We start from the raw sequence: 19225 nt of genomic DNA, 5'->3' as shown, positions 1-19225 counted from the left end.
TGCGTTCATCGCAATGGCGTCAAACATGGATGCAACCATGATGATGCCGTAAACGGAACCTGGATTCATGCGAAAATAAACATTTTGCCATTCGTGCACCTAGGTTCGTCGTCAAGTACACCATCGCAGGCACTCCAGTCTGTGATGCATGTCAGGGGTAACCGCAGCCACGGTCTCCAAGCTGATAGTCCGTGCTGCTGCAAACGTCGTCGAACTGTTCGTGCAGATGGTTGTTGTCTTACAAACGTCCCCATCTGTTGACTCAGGGATCGAGACGTGGCTGCACGATCCGTTACAGCCGTGTGGATAAGATGCCTGTCATCTCCACTGCTAGTGATACGAGGCTGTTGGGATCCAGCACGGCGTTCCGTATTACCCTCCTGAACCCACCAGTTCCATATTCTGCTAGCAGTCATCGGATCTCGACCGGTGCGGGCAGCAATGTTGCGATACGATAAACCACAATCACGATAGGCTACAATCTGACCTTTATCACAGTCGGAAATGTGATGGTACGCATTTCTCCTCCTTACACGAGGCATCACAACAACATTTCACCAGGCAACACCGGTCAACTGTTGTTTGTGTATGAGAAATCGTTCGGTAACTTTCCTCATGTGAGCACGTTGTAGGTGTCGCCACCGACGCCAACCTTGTGTGAATGCTCTGAAAAGCTAATCATTTGCATACCCCAGCACCTTCTTCCTGTCAGTTAAATTTCGCGTCTGTAGCACGTCATCTTCGTGGTGTAGCAATTTTAATAGCCAGTAGTGTACATGCTGTAACAACTGTGGGCATTGGTTATCTTCGAGATTGTGCACATTAAGTTGATGTTAGTCAAGAATGCCTTTAAGGCGATAAAGGTGCCATTATCATCACCTCACCAAGTTTGTACGGGGTCGTGTAATAGGGCCATGAGTACGTCAGCAGAGAACTAACCACTGTATACGATTGCTGGCAGAGGTGATCACGGGAATGTACGGTCGCAAGAAGACTGGCTTCTGGACGGCCACACGGCCCTACTGAGAAGGAAGACCCTCGTGTTCAGTTTACTGCTCTGGCGCAACCTACTGCATCTTCAGCAGCAATTTGAGCAGCATTTGGCACCACAGTGACTCAACGAGCTCTTACAAGTCTGTTACTTCAAGGACAGCCAGATGCCCTGTAGTGTGTGTTCCACTGACGCCAAATCACCGCCATTTTTTACTTCGGTTGTGTCACGTGAGGGCTCGTTGGCATGCAGGGTTGAGGTCTGTCGCATTTCCTGACAAAAGCCGGTCCTCCCTCAGTGCCAGTAATGCTGTGTGCTGGTTAGGAGGAGGCCAGTCGAGGACCTGCAACCGGCCTCTCTGCATGCTAGACACACCGGACCTACACCTGGGATTATGGTCTGGGGTGTGATTTCATAATGGCAGCAGAAGCACTGGCTGCAGATTTGTACGCCAGTCTTGCGATTTGATCTGTTGTGTTGCCACCCGTGAACTGAATTCCAGGTGGTGTTTTCCAAGAGGATAACACTTGCCCACACACCACTGCTGTGACCCCAGATCTACATCTACATCTACACGATTACTCTGCAATTCACATTTAAGTGCTCGGCAGAGAGTTCATCGAACCACAATCTTACTATCTCTCTACCATTCCACTCCCAAACAGCGCGCGGGAAAAATGAACACCTAAACCTTTCTGTTCGAGCTCTGATTTCTCTTATTTTATTTTGATGATCATTCCTACCTATGTAGGTTGGGCTCAACAAAATATTTTCGCATTCGGAAGAGAAAGTTGGTGACTGAAATTTTGTAAATAGATCTCGCCGCGACAAAAACGTCTTTGCTTTAATGACTTCTGTCCCAACTCGCTTATCATATCTGCCACACTCTCTCCCCTATTACGTGATAATATAAAACGAGCTGCCCTTTTTTGCACCTTTTTGATGTCCTCCGTCAATCCCACCTGGTAAGGATCCCACACCGCGCAGCAATATTCTAACAGAGGACGAACGAGTGTAGTGCAAGCTGTCTCTTTAGTGGACTTGTTGCATCTTCTAAGTGTCCTGCCAATGAAATGCAACCTTTGGCTGGCCTTCCCCACAATATTATCTATGTGGTCTTTCCAACTGAAGTTGTTCGTAATTTTAACACCCAGGTACTTAGTTGAATTGACAGCCTTGAGAATTGTACTGCTTATCGAGTAATCGAATTCCAACTGATTTCTTTTGGAACTCGTGTGGATCACCTCACACTTTTCATTACTTCGCGTCAACTGCCACCGGCCACACCGTACAGCAATCTTTTCTAAATCGCTTTGCAACTGATACTGGTCTTCGGATGACCTTACTAGACGGTCAATTACAGCGTCATCTGCGAACAACATAAGACAACTGCTCAGTTTGTCACCCAGGTCATTTATATAGATCAGGAACAGCAGAGGTCCCAGGACGCTTCCCTGGGGAACACCTGATATGACTTCAGTTTCACTCGATGATTTGCCATCTATTACTACGAACTGCGACTTTCCTGACAGGAAATCACGAATCCAGTCGCACAACTGAGACGATACCCCGTAGGCCCGGAGCTCGATTAGAAGTCGCTTGTGAGGAACGGTGTCAAAAGCTTTCCAGAAATCTAGAAATACGGAATCAACTTGAGATCCCCTGTCGATAGTGGCCATTACTTCGTGCGAATAAAGAGCTAGCTGTGTTGCACAAGAACGATGTTTTCTGAAACCGTGCTGATTACGTATCAATAGATCGTTCCCTTCGAGGTGATTCATAATGTTTGAATACAGTATATCCTCCAAAACCGTACTGCAAACCGTCAATGATACAGGTCTGTAGTTCGATGGATTACTCCTACTACCCTTCTTAAACACTGGTGCGACCTGCGCAATTTTCCAATCTGTAGGTACAGATCTATCGGTGAGCGAGCAGTTGTATGTGATTGCTAAGTAGGGAGCTATTGCTTCAGCGTAATCTGAAAGGAACCTAATCGGTTTACAATCTGGACCTGGAGACTTGCCCGTATCAAGCGATTTGAGTTGCTTCGCAACCCCTAAGGTATCTACTTCTAAGAAACTCGTGCTAGCAGCTGTTCGTGTTTCAAATTCTGGAATATTCCATTTGTCTTCCCTGGTGAAGGAATTTCGGAAAACTGCGTTCAGTAACTCCGCTTTAGTGGCACAGTCGTCGGTAACAGTACCATCGGCACTGCGCAGCGAAGGTATGGACTGCGTCTTGCCGCTTGTGTACTTTACATACGACCAGAATTTCTTCGGATTTTCTACCATATTTCGAGACAATGTTTCGTACAGTGTGTTTACATGTTGCCTTGGCCTGCTCGATTACCAGATCTGTCTCCTGGCGAGCACGCACGGGACATCATTACGACAACTCCAGCATCATTCACAACCGACATTAATCCTCCCTCTATTGTCCGAACGAGTGCAACAGGCGTGGACCTTCGTCCCACAAACTGACATCTGGCAGTTACACTGGTTATTAATGTACCAGCATTTCACATTTGCAATGACTTATCTCATGCTTACATTAACCTGTGATCTTCTAGTGTTAGTCACTTAAATACGTTACCTAGACAAATGTATTCCCGAAATTTCGTTAATCTACATTAATTTTTTTTCTTTCCCATCAGTGTACAGGGCTATTACAAATGATTGAAGCGATTTCATAAATTCACTGTAGCTCCATTGATTGACATATGGTCACAACACACTACAGATACGTAGAAAAACTCATAAAGTTTTGTTCGGCTGAAGCCGCACTTCAGGTTTCTGCCGCCAGAGCGCTCGAGAGCGCAGTGAGACAAAATAGCGACAGGAGCCGAGAAAGCATATGTCGTGCTTAAAATGCACTCACCTCAGTCAGTCATAACAGTGCGACGACACTTCAGGACGAAGTTCAACAAAGATCCACCAACTGCTAACTCCATTCGGCGATGGTATGCGCAGTTTAAAGCTTCTGGATGCCTCTGTAAGGGGAAATCAACGGGTCGGCCTGCAGTGAGCCGTGAAACGGTTGAACGCGTGCAGGCAAGTTTCACGCATAGCCAGCGGAAAATTGGCTCATGCCACAACTGGAGACCGAAAGCTCCGACTTCATCTTTCAACAGGATGGTGCTCCACCGCACTTCCATCATGATGTTCGGCATTTCTTAAACAGGAGATTGGAAAACCGATGGATCGGTCGTGGTGGAGATCGTGATCAGCAATTCGTATCATGGCCTCCACGCACTCCCAACTTAACCCCATGCGATTTCTTTCTGTGGGGTTATGTGAAAGATTCAGTGTTTAAACCTCCTCTACCAAGAAACGTGCCAGAACTGCGAGCTCGCATCGACGATGCTTTCGAACTCATTGATGGGGACATGCTGCGCCGAGTGTGGGAGGAACTTGATTATCGGCTTGATGTCTGCCGAATCACTAAAGGAGCACATATCGAACATTTGTGAATGCCTAAAAAAACTTTTTGAGTTTTTGTGTGTGTGTGCAAAGCATTGTGAAAATATCTCAAATAATAAAGTTATTGTAGAGCTGTGAAATCGCTTCAATCATTTGTAATAACCCTGTATATACCACAGTTGCTGAAAAAATCAGAAATCTTTGTGAATTATATAGTGTTTGAATGAAATCATAAATCTTTGTGAGCTGTATCTGATAATGGCTGAACTTTTCCCCCCCTAAATATTCTCACCGTTACTATTAGATCGCTGTTCCCTGCAGGTACAGCTGGTGCGCCGAAGGCGACGCACCGTTTGTGGAGCGCCGAGACGGGGGAGCGGGAGGCACTCGCTCCGACGTGCTGCTGGCGTCTTCCACGTCTTCTGTGGCGACGACTGATACGACCGGGACAGAAGGTGCAAAAGATGCGGAGGTCAGGGCCTCGACTGACAGCCTCGAGGTATGTTTCCTGCTCTGAGCTTTACCTTATCTCGTCTCTCGCCAACTTGGAAATTACTGATGTCAACTAACTGTTTAGAGAGGCACCCATTCCCCCTCTTTTTTAATGGGATTAGCATTTTGTCGCTATTAGACATTACACAATTTTCCAACGGAGTGCACCATTAATGTTGATTTATTGCAGAATTGTGGAATGTGCCATATTCTTAGGTATTATGACGTGTTTGAAGCCCAAAAATCTCTGTAGGAATAGCCACGAATACCACAAATGTGGATCTCACTAGACTCGACTCTCTCTCTGTGACCTTTTCTCAGACAGTTCTGTCATATTTGTTGTGTTATTACTGACAACCACTTCTCAAGATTGGCAGCTATGTTAATCTTTGTAATGCTACTGTTTTACTGCATGAACTGCGGAAATGTAGTAAGCAATAAACCTTATTCCTTTCACCAAGGTTCAAAATTGTGTGTGCAGGTTGTTGGAAGTCGCTAATGAGATCCCCAGTCGTGGGCTCAACTTTATGAAACAGTCTATACAGTGATCTCAATATAATAGAGGGAAACATTCCACGTGGGAAAAATATATCTAAAAACAAAGATGATGTGACTTACCGAACGAAAGCGCTGGCAGGTCGATAGACACACAAACACACACACAAAATTCAAGCTTTCGCAACAAACTGTTGCCTCATCAGGAAAGAGGGAAGGAGAGGGAAAGACGAAAGGATGTGGGTTTTAAGGGAGAGGGTAAGGAGTCATTCCAATCCCAGGAGCAGAAAGACTTACCTTAGGGGGAAAAAAGGACAGGTATACACTCGCATACACACACATATCCATCCACACATATACAGACACAAGCAGACATATTTAAAGACAAAGAGTTTGGGCAGAGATGTCAGTCGAGGCGGAAGTAAAGAGGCAAAGATGTTGTTGAATGACTGGTGAGGTATGAGTGGCGGCAACTTGAAATTAGCGGAGGATGAGGCCTGGTGGATAATGGGAAGAGAGGATATATTGAAGGGCAAGTTCCCATCTCCGGAGTTCGGATAGGTTGGTGTTGGTGGGAAGTATCCAGATAACCCGGACGGTGTATAAAAATTGTCTCACGAAGAAAAAATGATGTTAAAACCTGTGGGAAGCGGATAAAAATTATCAGTGATGTGGGGAAAAAACAGAAATGGAAATAAAGCGAAAGTTATTAGAACTAGCCGAAATGGTTGTTTAAAAGGTGAAAGGAACTGTTTGTGAAACAATTGTCTGACGAAGAAAAAATGTTGTTAAAACCTGTGGGAAGCGGATAAAAATTATCAGTGATGTGGGAAAACTATTGTCTGATGAAGAAAAAATGATGTTAAAACCTGTGGGAAGCGGATAAAAATTATCAGTGATCTAGGTTTAAGATCCCAACCCCTGCAGTCATTCACCATGGTGAATTCCCATTTGCAAGTAATTGGGGAAAAGAAATTGAACTTTGCTTGACCCTCAGTGTTGTTAAAAAAAGTATTATGTTGTAGACTGGTTGCGTGATGTAATGTATAGCGTAAGGCCTTCTTGTGCGGGCTGTCGTAGGTTCAAAACTTTTTGGGTACTTTACAATTTTTTTATTTATTATTATTTTTAAATCTTTATTAAAATGGCTTTGATCATAATTTTTATTCAGTTAATTAGTCTAGAAGTGGTTTTTTTTTTTTAATTCGATTCTTTTGTCACATGTTAATCACCATATGAATTTTTCATTTGTTCTTCTTTCCCCCTCCCTCCCTCCCCTCCTCCCACTTGGAATTTTTGTGATTGTGAATAAATTTGTACTTAAATATTTTAAAATGCTGATCTATCATTTAAAAAAACACTAGACAAAATAATCTATTTATGTTGATTGTGCAGTGATGTCAAAAATGTATTTTTTGTTAATAGATGTGCATTTTTTTGGCTGTTAATTGTCGTACAAAGCATAGCCTAAATTCCTATTGTATTATGGGCAGAATAATACAGATAGAGTTAAATGAAAGAAGGGGGTATAAGTAAAACAAAATCCAACAAAATGAGGAATACAAATAATAATCCAGAATGCAGTTATGTGGATGAAAGAGAGGATGATAAAATGAAAGAAATTCTATTGAAATTAATACACAAAATTAATTAAAATTACATGAACAAAGATTTCAGTTGGAAAAAGAATGATAGAACAAAAAATGAGAGCAAATAAAAAAGTTCATACAATGATTAAAATGACGTGACAAAGGAATAGAAATAATAAATTACATTTAAACCAAGTAATTAATAAAAATAGTGATAAAAGTTATTTCGACAAAAATTTAGAAATAAAAAAAGGTTAAAATGCCATACTTTGAACACACAACTTCCTGAACATGGAGGCCTTCCCTGTCGATTATATAAAACATCCAGTTAGTATGATACTACTTTTTTAGTGTTACTGAGCATTATGCAAAACTTTGAAATTTTTTTTCATCAGTTACTCACAAGCTAGGGCCCACCAGGCTGAATGGCTGCAGGGTGACACAAGAGAGATCTTAACCTGCATCACTGTATAGACAGCTTCAAAATGTTGATCCCACCAATTTGCACCTCTCTGTGTTCAAGTGTTGTCATCCTCAAATACTGAATGAATAAATTCTGGGTATTTGTGTGCTGTCAGTCAAGCTGCCTTGAGACAGGCGCGGTTTCTAATTGTAATACCTGTCTTATTGCGTTAAACTTTTAACATAAGGTTATCTCTTAATGAGTAGATTTTGACAGCATTTGAAGTGTTTAAATTCTGTAAATAGTACGTGAAATATTGAGAATCAAATTTTTGTTGTACCTTAAAGCTTTTAGATAGGCAACCAGCAACTGGTGGTGGGTTATGGGATAGTCACTTAGTAAGATAGACTGGTGACCTTTGCGACTGAACTGAAGAGTTCGTACCAAACAGAACACAGCTTGTTGTTATGAATGGAGTAGTATCTTATGACATAAAAGGAGCTTTGAGAGTATTCCAGAGGAATGTAATAGGACCATTAGTTTGCACAGTTTATACACTGACGAGCTGAAAGATTACAATCATTGACTGATGCGAGATTAACTTCCAGCTGGCGGTGTTGTGGACAAAGGATATACGAGAGGGGCCTTAAAGAAAGAAGAAGAATGAGAGTTTGTCACCATTTCTAGACGTAGTACAGAGTTCAGAGTTCTCTTACAAGTTTTTGACTGGTTGGGCGCTTTAAACGTGGTGAGACAAGTGTCAAAGACTACCCTCGTTTTGGATGCCGTGCAACCTCGCGAAATGAGAAAGACATTGAAAAAAATCTGGCAAAAAATTGACTGATTTTGATTGAGGATTTGCACATGAGACATGTTGCTGCTTTATTTTTTCCATGCCTTCTCAAACAGGAGCAAGAAACGGTGTGCATTAATCTATGCCAGTACTTGAAGACAGAGACTAAAAGTGATGTAAACTTTTGAACAAAGTCATTACAAGAGAAGAGAGTTGGTGTTACGCATATCTGCATCTACATCTATACTCTGTAATTCAGAGGGTACCCTGTACCAGTAGTAATCACCTACTTTCCTTTCCCACTTGTGAATAGAATGAGGCAAAAACAACTGTCTGTGACTCCATATAAGCCCTAATTTCTCATATCTTATATTCGGGCTCCTTACAATGTATGGTAGAGGCAGGAGTGTCAACCAAACAAGCATCAAGCCAGTGGAGGGCTCTCAACTCTACCACACCAAAAATACTGAGGCAGGTAAGGTCAAATGGGAAGATAATGATCATTATCGTTTTTGATGTTCATTGAATTAGGCGGTGGGAATTTGTACACACTGGCCAGACTGTTAACCGGCAGTTTTATTTGGAAGTTAAAAGAAGTTTGTGAAAGGGTGTGCGGAGGAAATGCCCATAACTTTGCCGATCAGGTGACTCGTTCATTTGTCACGACGATGTTGCCGCACACGTGGCGTTAAGAGTGACCCAATATTTGGCATCTCGGGGATGGTCTGTCATTCCCCAGCCTCTGTGTTCATCAGACCTAGCCCTGTGCAACTGTTTCCTATTTCCTCGAATGAAAAATACGCTAAAAGTGAAGCGCTGTGATTATGTGGAGGCACTGTAAACGGCTTCACAGAGGGCACTGGATGATATCAAAGTTGAGTTCCAGACGTGCCTCACATTGTTGGGAAAAAAAGACTTGCAAGTGCATCACATTGAAGGGAGAGTACTTTGAAGATGAATGAAGGAATTTTGTGAAAATATTCATGAATAAATAAAATAAAAAAAAAAATTCCTGTTGTGCCCACACGATTTGTGTGGCACAAGCACAGGACTGGACCCATCACAAGTGACCTTCTGTCAGATATAAAAATGAATAACTTGAGAGATATTGTTCTGCTCTCAGTTTTAAGTAAATTTTTTTGTGTCTTAACTATGTTTCATGCAGAATTGTTGCAGTCATGTTCCAAACGTGGACCAACGTGCTATTAAGCAGCTTCCCCAAATGGCTTGCAAAGATTGCTGATGGCTTAAGGAAGTTGTGACATCAGAAACTACCTCCCCCACCTGTGTAGGTGGCAAAACTGTTAGATTACATTATGAAGCTTTGGATACAGTAAGAACTTTAAATTCTCTTGGAGGAACTGTCTAGAGTGAACTAAAGTGGATTGATAACATACAACTAGTTTTTAGTGGAGACAGGCAACAGTCTGTGGTTCAGTGGGGGAATCCACTGGAAATATAATTCATGCAAAAATGAGGTACCATATAAAACACTCCTGTGTAGTATCACCGATTCTGGGACTGTTGAGCAAGTGCTGTTAATAGATGGAAAGGTAAGGAGAATCCAAAGGCAACTGCACACGTCATCACTGGCTTGTGGAGTAAGTGTGATGGTCCACAGCAGATGCTACGAGATGAGAATTGTGAATTGTGGAGAGGATTAGTGATAAAATTCTGAAATGGTATTTTCCAAGAAGATCAAAGAAATGTATTGATTCCTCCCAGGTACATCTCATGAAATGAGAGAAATGGAAAAACTTGAACTCTTGCGAGAGTTAATTTATATTTTAAGTTATCTCGTTGTGACCTTCAGCTCGGAGGAGTCTGTGAACCCCCGACTTGTTAAATATTCTTCTTATCTGTACAATAATGTAAATTTTACTAAAAACCAGAACTTTGCCTCTCCAATCTTTTAAGGTACTTTTTTATTGTGCCTTTAAATACAACACACATTAGATGATAAGTGTCTTGTTATGGGAGGCCTACTGGGTAACAAAATACAAATGCTTCCTCGATACATTCGTGTATACATTAATGATGTAAACTTCTGGTTATTGGTATTCCTCGACAGTGTGGCTATCGCAGAAGACACTTCGCCACCTTTGACTACTTCACCCTTCAAGACTTGTAGTACAACTTCAACTCTCTTTGGAACGGCTCAGAAACCAGGCGGAATACCTCCTGCAAATTAATAAAAATAAACAAAACAGGATTTGTCCGCTAATAAATCTTCTTGCATAATAATTAAAACATTATATTCTGAATGTTTATTCTCGATAACAAAAATGCATGAAATTATTTATGCATGAAATTATTTATTTTATTCATCTACTCGTAGAGTTCCGTAGGACCAAATTGAGGAGCAAATCTCCAAAGTCATGGAACATTTCAGTACATGAAATTTCAACATAAAAGTAATAACAGATAAAAATAAAATGTTTACGAACCCAAAAAAAGTCAAGCCATAAGTTTCAGTAAACACAGTCAACAATACAACATAAGAATCAGCGTAATTTTTCAAGGCACTCCTCAACAGAATAGGAGGAGTGACCCATGAGGAAACTTTTCAGTTTTGATTTGAAAGCGTGTGGATTACTGCCAAGATTTCTTAATTCTTGCGGTAACGTACTGAAAATGGATGCAGCAGTATACTGCACACCTTTCTGCACGAAAGTAAAGGAAGTTCGATCCAAATGCAGGTTGGATTTCTGCCAGGTATTAACTGAGTGAAAGCTGCTTATTCTTGGGAATAAGCTCATATTGTTCACAAGAAATGACAGTAAAGAATGTATGTATTGAGAGGCCAATGTCAAAATACCCAGACTACTTGAACAGGGGTCGACAAGAGGTTCACTAACTTACACCACTTATTGCCTGAACTGCCCGTTTCTGAGCCAAAAATATATTTTAATATGGGAAGAATTACCCCAGCCATACAGCATAAGTGAATGAAAATAAGCAAAGTAGACTAATATTTTGTCAAACGATCGCTTACTCCAGATACCATTCAAATAGTAAAAATGGCAGCATTAAGTCTTTGAACAAGGTTCTGAATGTGGGCTTTCCATGACAGTTGACTATCTATCTGAACACCTAGAAATTTGAACTGTTCAGTTTCATTAATCATATGCCCATTCTGTGAAATTGGAACGTTGGGTTTTGTTAAATGGTGTGTTAGAAACTGTAAAAACTGAGACTTACTGTGATTTATTGATTGTGTATTTTCTACAAGCCATAAACTTATGTCATGAACTGCACTATTTCAAATCAAGCCAATGTTGCACACAACATCCTTTACTAACAAGCTAGTGTCACTAGCAAACAGAAATATTTTAGATTACCCGCAATTTATATAAATAACAAACAGGAGTGGCCCCAACACTGATCCCTGGGGCACCCATTTTGACTGTACCCCACTCAGACCCCACATCACTACTAATAAATCTCATTCATTTATGTTCAAAAGTAGTACAAGTGTCACTCAACAAAATTATTTATTTCCAGACTTTGGCTTTAAAATATCTGGAAAATCTCGTGTCCTCACACTCTTACGGAGGCTTACTAACATTCTAACATAAAATCTTTCAAGTATTTTTTGTCACTCCTTCACATTTAATTGTGAAGTAAATAACATTATGAATAGTGATCATTGATGTAGTCAGTATTTAAATATAAGAATTAAATTAAGTTTTAATTAACATTTTAATTAAAGGTGTTTTAATGTTTGTTATGTTGACAAAATAGTTAGAGCTTAACTGTCATGACAAAACAAAGTGTAACCAAATGAGCACTATTGGTCAGTTCCATTACAGTGGATATCTTCTTTCTCAATTACACTTTATGGGTTGCACATGGAATTTATTCTGTCTTACATATTGTCTGTTGATCCCTTCTTAAGTCTTCCAAACTCTTTTCTTCTACTGATTTATAAGCTGAAGCTAGTTTTGAAAGGTGTTTACTGTCCATTTTTTGAAGAAGTTTGTACCAGTTTTTTTGGCATTTAGGTTATTCTGGTTTCAGTTGGTTCTACTTTTAGTTCTTGTCACACTGTTTCACTTTCATGTGGTCTGATCACGAGTAGCATTTTGTCCTTCTTTGAAATTTCATTTTTGGATGTTGTATTTCTCCCAGTATTCTTTCTGTAGGTACCCAGCTGTCACTCCCATGAATGGAAGAGCCATAGTTTTTAAAAATTTACTCTTGTTTCTTGTCTGGTTTTAATTAAATACCATTTGTCACTGTCTATGCCAATTTTACACCCCCAGTAAGTGAAGGGCGACACTAGTTCAATAATTCCATTTTCTCTAATCATTTTGGATTGGACTGGATCCTTGGCCCAGAAAGCCATGTCTTTAGTCTTGGGTTAAGAAATCTCATCATCATATTGGTTAAAAAGGTAATTCAGGTGGTGTGGTGCACATTGTAAATGGTCTTTTTCTTGCAGATTTTTTCAAGACATCATCTGCATAAAGCAAAGCATATAAGGAGGTAGCTGTGATATTTTAATACTTTTTGCTTCCAGTTTAGCTTACTGTCAGAAATTTGTATATTAAAAAGTGAGAGAGATATTGGACACCACCTTCTTATACTCCTTTATTTATTAAGTGTTTCATTCTTGTTTCATCTGTACTTATTATAATTTCCGATTCTTTGTATAGGCTTCTCCTGGCTTTCACTAACTTGCTGGTACACAATTTGCTTTCCATTATAGTCCAAATTTTGTTATGACTTTCATCCACTAGTAACTCTCTATCAGAATTATTGAGGCTGACCTTATTTTAATTGTTGTTTGTACATTTTCAGCCCTGCCCCCTGCTGTACCTTCCCCTTTCGCCCTTACTGTCACTCACGAGGTTGGGTGATTTTTCTGTTGTTTTCAAGGTTTTTATCTTTTCTGTCTTCAGTACCGATTGACTGAATGAACGAATACCCTTTCTCATGTGGTTCTTTTTTTCCCCAAATTTCAGGATTTTTTAAATTCCAAATTTTATCTGAAGTTGTAGAGTTTTGCTGTAATACATTGTTTCTGATTTGATAACTGGGTTTGATGCTTCATTTTTGTATGTGTAGAGAGGCATTTTTTGTTGTGGATGTGCATTCTTCTGTAAGTGCCCTTCAGGTTCTGTAAACAAATTATCCTCCTCCTATTATTATTATTATTATTATTATTATTATATCATAACATTTATTATAAACATACATACTGAGCACTGTTGAAAAGATTGTTGTTTTGCATCAAGACTTGGGAACTTGCAGTGTATTTTGTGCTGTTCGGTGAAACAGGTCCTCTTGTGTACAGTACACTGAAAGCATTCAACACGGGAGCTCATGTTGAACATTCTGGTTTTCTTCACTGCCACGCTGTTAGATAGGTGACGACTAGTGTACGTCGGCCGACGCTCTGACACGTCACCTGTGCAGGTGTCGGAGGAGCGCGGCATCCCCGAGGGGCGGGAAGACCCCCCCAGGCCGGCGGGGACGGACCGTGGCGGCTACCGGCCCTCTGGCAGTGGTGTCGCCAGCTGCGGCGCCCTGACGGCAGGAGCCGACGACAGTGCAATAGCGGCAGCAGCCGCCGCCGCCGGGTCTAGGGGAGGATGCTTTGTACTCAGCGCCTCTCTTGCAAAATTTGCCTCCATGGCTTCTTCCATAGACTGTAAGTAATAATGTCACCATATTATTAGAGTGAAAATGTATGAGGGTGGTTTGAAAAGTTCTCGAAATCACTACGAGAGGTCAGCACTAGCGCAATGAGTTGTTCACGTGATATTCATTTGACTGTTGGCTGTAAACACGTGCCACGTCAGTGGTCTCTGAAGAGAGCTGTGGCAGAGATGTGGCTCTGTTGTTGCTCCCGCATACTGATTTGCGAAGATGGAAAAAAATAGAGATTTGAGCTGTGAGTAAGTACTTTTTAAAGAAAGGTATGAAAGCAAAGGACATTCGTGCTGATTTCCAGAATACACTGAGGGACTCTGCTGCTTCATATTCAACTGTTGCAAAGTGGACAAATGAATTTTAATACAGTCGGGAGAGCTTAGATCCTCGCGCCGTGATCTGCCGAGATGTCACTACTCCAGAAATCGTTGCAAAAGTGCACAAAATCGTCACAGGTGATTGCCGATTGAAAGTGCGTGAAATTGCTCACGCTTGCCAGATATCATCTGAAAGGGTATATCACATTTTAATTGAAGAATTAGAAATGAAAAAAATTATCTGCAAGTCGGATGCCGCAGCTCTTGATGCTGGATCAAAAAACGCACGAGAATGGACATACCGGAACAATGTTTGGCCCATTTTAGGAGAAACGAACAAGATTTTTTGTGCCGGTTTGTGACCACAGATGAAACTTGGGTGCACTACTATACCTCAGAGACAAAACAACAGTCAAAGCAGTGGAAAGATACTGATTCTTTGCCACCAATGAAAGTGAAGACAATCCCTTCGGTGGGAAAGGTCGTGGCATCAGTGTTCTGGAATGCAAAGGGGATTCAGTTTGTAGATTATCTCCCCACTGGACAAACAATTACTGGAGAGGACTGTGCTAACCTCCTGGACAAACTGCGATAAAAGATACGCGGAAAAAGGCCAGGTTTAGCAAGGAAGAACGTCATCTTCCATCAAGACAATGCGCGTCTGCACACGTGTGCCGTTGCCATGGCAAAATGACGTGAACTAAGGTATGAATTGTTGCCTCACCCACCTTATTCACCTTGTATGGCTCCGTCAGATTTCCATTTCTTCCCAAAACCAAAAATTTTTCTTGGTGGACAAAGATTCACTTCAAACGAAGAATTGATAGCCGAGTTGACAACTATTTTGCAGGCCTGGAGGAAACTCATTTTCAAGATGGGATAAAGGGGCGCTGGAACATAGTTGGACCAAGTGCATTAATCTACAAGGAGATTACATTGAAAAATAAAAAAAAAGTCTTAGTGATGTAAGTACTTTTTTTATTCCATTCTGAGAACTTTTCAAACCATCCTTGTAAATATAGTAATTGCAAATGATATACCTGTTTCTCTTTCAAACAAAATCACAGACAACATATTTAGCTGTGACTGGTTTCAGCCAATGGTGTTAAACAGGGTGATTCCGTGACGATTATACAAACTTTTGGGGATTATGGGTAAATGTATCAATTTGATGTAAGGGACCAAATCCGTAAATGACAGACGTGAAATTTATAAGCGAATATCATTATGATACCTCAGACAGTGGACAGCTTATACTGCAAACTCTTTGCATTCCATATTTTGATAGGAGGTAGTGTGGACCAAAACAAGAAAAAGATGTCAATTAAACATGGGTTCTAAGGCGCATACCATAAGAGCTATGAACACTTTTCATCTTTGCTTCTGTGAAACACATCTCCTCTACTACCTCCTCCCAAAATATGGAAAGCAAAGAGCTTGCAGCAGAAGAGGTCCACTGTCAGATGTATCAGAATGTTTTTCACTCGTAACTTTAGATTCTGTAATTTCCAAACCAGGGTATCTTACTAGAGTAAGTTCTGGTCTAATGATGTCGGTTGCATACTTCACAAATCGAGGTGGCACTGTTACGTCAGTGCTATCTGCCTGCCTTCCTTCCACTGTAGTTCTGCGAGAATGGGGCGTCTGAGAATGTGGCAGCTTAGTATTAATTTACTACTTTCACTGAAGCGTGCAGGAGTGTAAGGCTGATGGTGACATAGTACGGACATTGAGTACTCAATCTTGCTGTTGTAAAGTAGCACTGACAAGGTGAAAACGGAGCACTTTTTGTGAGAATGTGGAAGGTGTAAGACGAAAATTAAGTCGAGCAGTGTACGGAGTTCAGTGTATTCAGACAAAACGGTACAGATTTTTGTCTAATGCAAACAGAGTCATTGTATTTTTTATTACAGCAGTCTTCGAAAAACTGTCATGTACATGCTTATATAAATATACGTACACATTTATGCAAATCTGTATAGATATATGCCCAACAGTTGTGTATGTAGCGGCAGTGCCACGAGTCATCAGTTAACTTGTGTACTTGCTCCCCTTTCTATGTAGGTAGAGACTCAAGTGATGGGTTTACAAGTAATATCTTCAACATTTTGCGGCCCTGTCAGCAACTGTATAAATATTAATTTTAATAATGAACAGCCTCAGTTGCACCGTTTACCTAGAAATTTACCTAGGTTTCAGTCGGGATAACCCGACCTTCTTCAGAATAACAGTATCTATTGTTTGTCCATAGTGGACATAATCAAGCTAAAACTACAAATCAGTAAATTATCATCAGAATGTAAAACTTATCTGGCACTGCCTCGGCCCCACTTCACGACCTCGATGCGGCAGCCACGAGTGCTGTACTGGAACTGGCCGTAGCATCGTGAGGCCCGCCTAGGCGGACACAATACCTCGCGCCTGCGCATAAACTGTATGATAGTTGCTTGTTGGGACAAGACGTGAACTTAGCTCCTGACCTTGAATTTACTAGTAAAGTGAAATAAAAGGTATAGCTGAGGAAAAGGGCATATATGTTAACCTGTACAGAACGTACTTAGATTGACTGTCTTAACATTTATGAAGTATTCATCGGTCATGATATGAGGAAGACATCGTGTGCTTACAAGGTATAGCTATGGCCTATCTAGGAAAATTTTTGTGCATAAGCATGTAGTTTAATCACCTAAAAAGAACTTGGGAGTCGGAAGGTTAATATAAAGCCAACATCGTCATTATTACGACTAGGTCTAGAAAATTTTTTTAAGACGTAATTGTTAAGCACTTACTTAGATGTGGTTACGACGCATGAACATCCTATTAACTTAGCACACAAATGGTCACGATTGAACTTATGAACGAGTCTATATCTAATCTGTAACATCCGGCAATTTGGACCGTATAAAGTAGATGGTCATTATTCACGATTAGTATATTTGACCTGAAATGGTCTAGAATCAAGTGAAAATCTAATGCATGTGCCTGATTGAGCTTCTTGGCAAAGTTATGGTTATGAGTTGCAGAAAACACTATAGTAGGGGATAATGTGGTGACAATGGGGTGCTCAATTTGCCTTCATGAAGGTGATTCACACACATACTGTAAAAACTGTGTGTGGACCACTGCCATCATAATTCGGCCTCGGAGACCACCGCCTTCGAACTTAGGGAATGACAGCGGAACTATGCTTAAAGCTAAAGTGCATTGCTAATCAAACAGTCAACTCAGCTGGACAGCTTAGAGTATAGTTTTTTCCAGTGACTCCAGAAAGCTCTGTGTATTCACATGATTACTCTATTTATTTTCCACAGACTGGTCATCAGACGAAGCGGACGGTGACGAGTCTGCCCTCACGGACAAGCGCCAGTCTGTACTCTCTGTCGCGTCGTCAGCTCCGAGTCTGAAAGCTCGCATAAGCCAACGGCGGCTGACAGCTCTCTCGCAGAAGCCGTCAAAAGCTCCTCTCCTCCAGAGGTGAGTGTGAACAGTACTCACTACATAGGTTTTGTCCTTCGAGTGTAGACTAAGATACTGCGTGGCAAGCTGAAGTACCGCTTTGTCTGAAATGAACCTTAGGCTATGCTAAAATCAGTAAATTGGTGCTAAATATGCTTAAAAATCACACTTTCAGAATCACTGTAGAAAAGTGTTTGAGTTAATCAAAGATGATAAAAAGTGGATTAATGTGAGAGTCAGTGGTGACTCCTCTTCTGTTTACCTTCGACATTAGTGTCTTGCTCGCAAAAACGTCTGCGCGGGCAGTGTGGCTGCCTACTCACTAGTTGCAGTCTTGTGGGTAAAGTTGAATTGCCGTGTCATCTGTTGGCAGTCACTACTTTGCCACCTAAGCGTAGATGCCCGAGCTGACACACCTTTACGATCCTTATGAAGCTGGTATCTGTACAGATATCATTGGTGATCTTGCAGCTCTCTAAGAATGAAGTTAAAATGAAATCTAGACCTTTTGTTGCTTACAGGCGTTAATAAATATCGACGGGGACAGCAGGGGCACTACAAATGTAGTGTGTGGACAGAAAGTTGGAAAGTTTTGGTCTCACGGGGGGAGTGCCAGAGATAAGTCCCCGCAGTCACATTATCATCTGTGTCCTCGGTGGCTCAGTCGGATAGAGCACCTGCCTTGTAAGCAGGAGGTCCCGGGTTCGAGTCCCGGTCGGGGCACCCATTTTTCAACTGTCCCCACTGATATTTATCAATGCCTGTAAGCAGCTAAAGGTCTAGATTTCGTTATAACTCATTTAAGACCCTTGTCAGGAAGTGAGTGTGTTGGAAGAAACTGGAAACTAAAAGATGTTCTCGTGGAAAGAAACTATGTGGAGGTCTTTTGATTGATTCGATGTGGTCTATCACAACTTCCCTCGCGTAACGATATCTTCATCTCGGACTAGCACTTGCACCTTACATCCTTAGTTCAGTGTTGGATGTAAGAGAGCACTTTGAAAAGTTCTCAGAATGAAATAGAAAGAAATGTCTTACTCGAGAGAAACATTTTCAATGTAGTATCCCTGTAAACTCGACCCAGCAATGTTCCGATGCCTCGATCCTGTCTCAAAAATTGTATTCCTCTGGGATTGCAAAAATGCCTATTAACTTCAGCTGTCAGTTATCGACTTTCATGTATTTTTGCTTCGGCAATGAGATTTGCATGTGGGCATGCATTGTCTTGATGAAAATGGCTTATTTCCATGACAGACCTGGCCTTGTTTTTGTGTGTCTCTCTTGACATAGTTGATCCAGGAGGTTAGCGTAGCATTTTCCCGTGGGTGTTTTACCGCTGGGAAGGTAATTTATCAGCAGAATTTGTTTCACATTCCATAAAAGTGATGTCGTGACTTTTATGGCTTACTGTACTGCTTTTTCTTTCTTTGCTGATGGTGAAACATGTTTCCACGGCTTTCTGGTTTTAGTAATGCATCCAGGTTTCATCTGTGGTCACAAACTAGTGCAAGATATCATGTCGGTTGCTCTGAAAATGGGTCAAACATGTTCAGACATTTCCATTCTGATGCATTTTTGACTGTGCGTTAAGAGGCACGGTATCTGCCTG

At 41.2% G+C, this 19225-nt stretch overlaps 1 protein-coding gene and 1 non-coding gene across 2 annotated transcripts in view; both read left to right on the top strand.

Annotated features, from left to right (window-relative positions):
* Positions 1-19225, top strand: part of LOC126212672 (pleckstrin homology domain-containing family M member 2) — a 282889-nt gene that overhangs the window by 98743 nt on the left and 164921 nt on the right. Inside the window, exons 8-10 of the mRNA XM_049940093.1 lie at positions 4735-4912; positions 13607-13841; positions 17472-17634. Coding sequence (XP_049796050.1) covers positions 4735-4912; positions 13607-13841; positions 17472-17634 — 576 coding nt within the window. The remainder of the gene's footprint in view (positions 1-4734; positions 4913-13606; positions 13842-17471; positions 17635-19225) is intronic.
* On the top strand, positions 18266-18339 carry Trnat-ugu (transfer RNA threonine (anticodon UGU)). Its single transcript has one exon. It is a non-coding gene; the product is annotated as a tRNA-Thr (tRNA).

The sequence above is a fragment of the Schistocerca nitens genome, chromosome 11 (assembly GCF_023898315.1).
Source record: "Schistocerca nitens isolate TAMUIC-IGC-003100 chromosome 11, iqSchNite1.1, whole genome shotgun sequence".
NCBI lineage: Eukaryota > Metazoa > Arthropoda > Insecta > Orthoptera > Acrididae > Schistocerca > Schistocerca nitens.
Note: the sequence above shows the minus strand (reverse complement) of the source record. Positions and strands in the feature narration are given on the sequence as shown.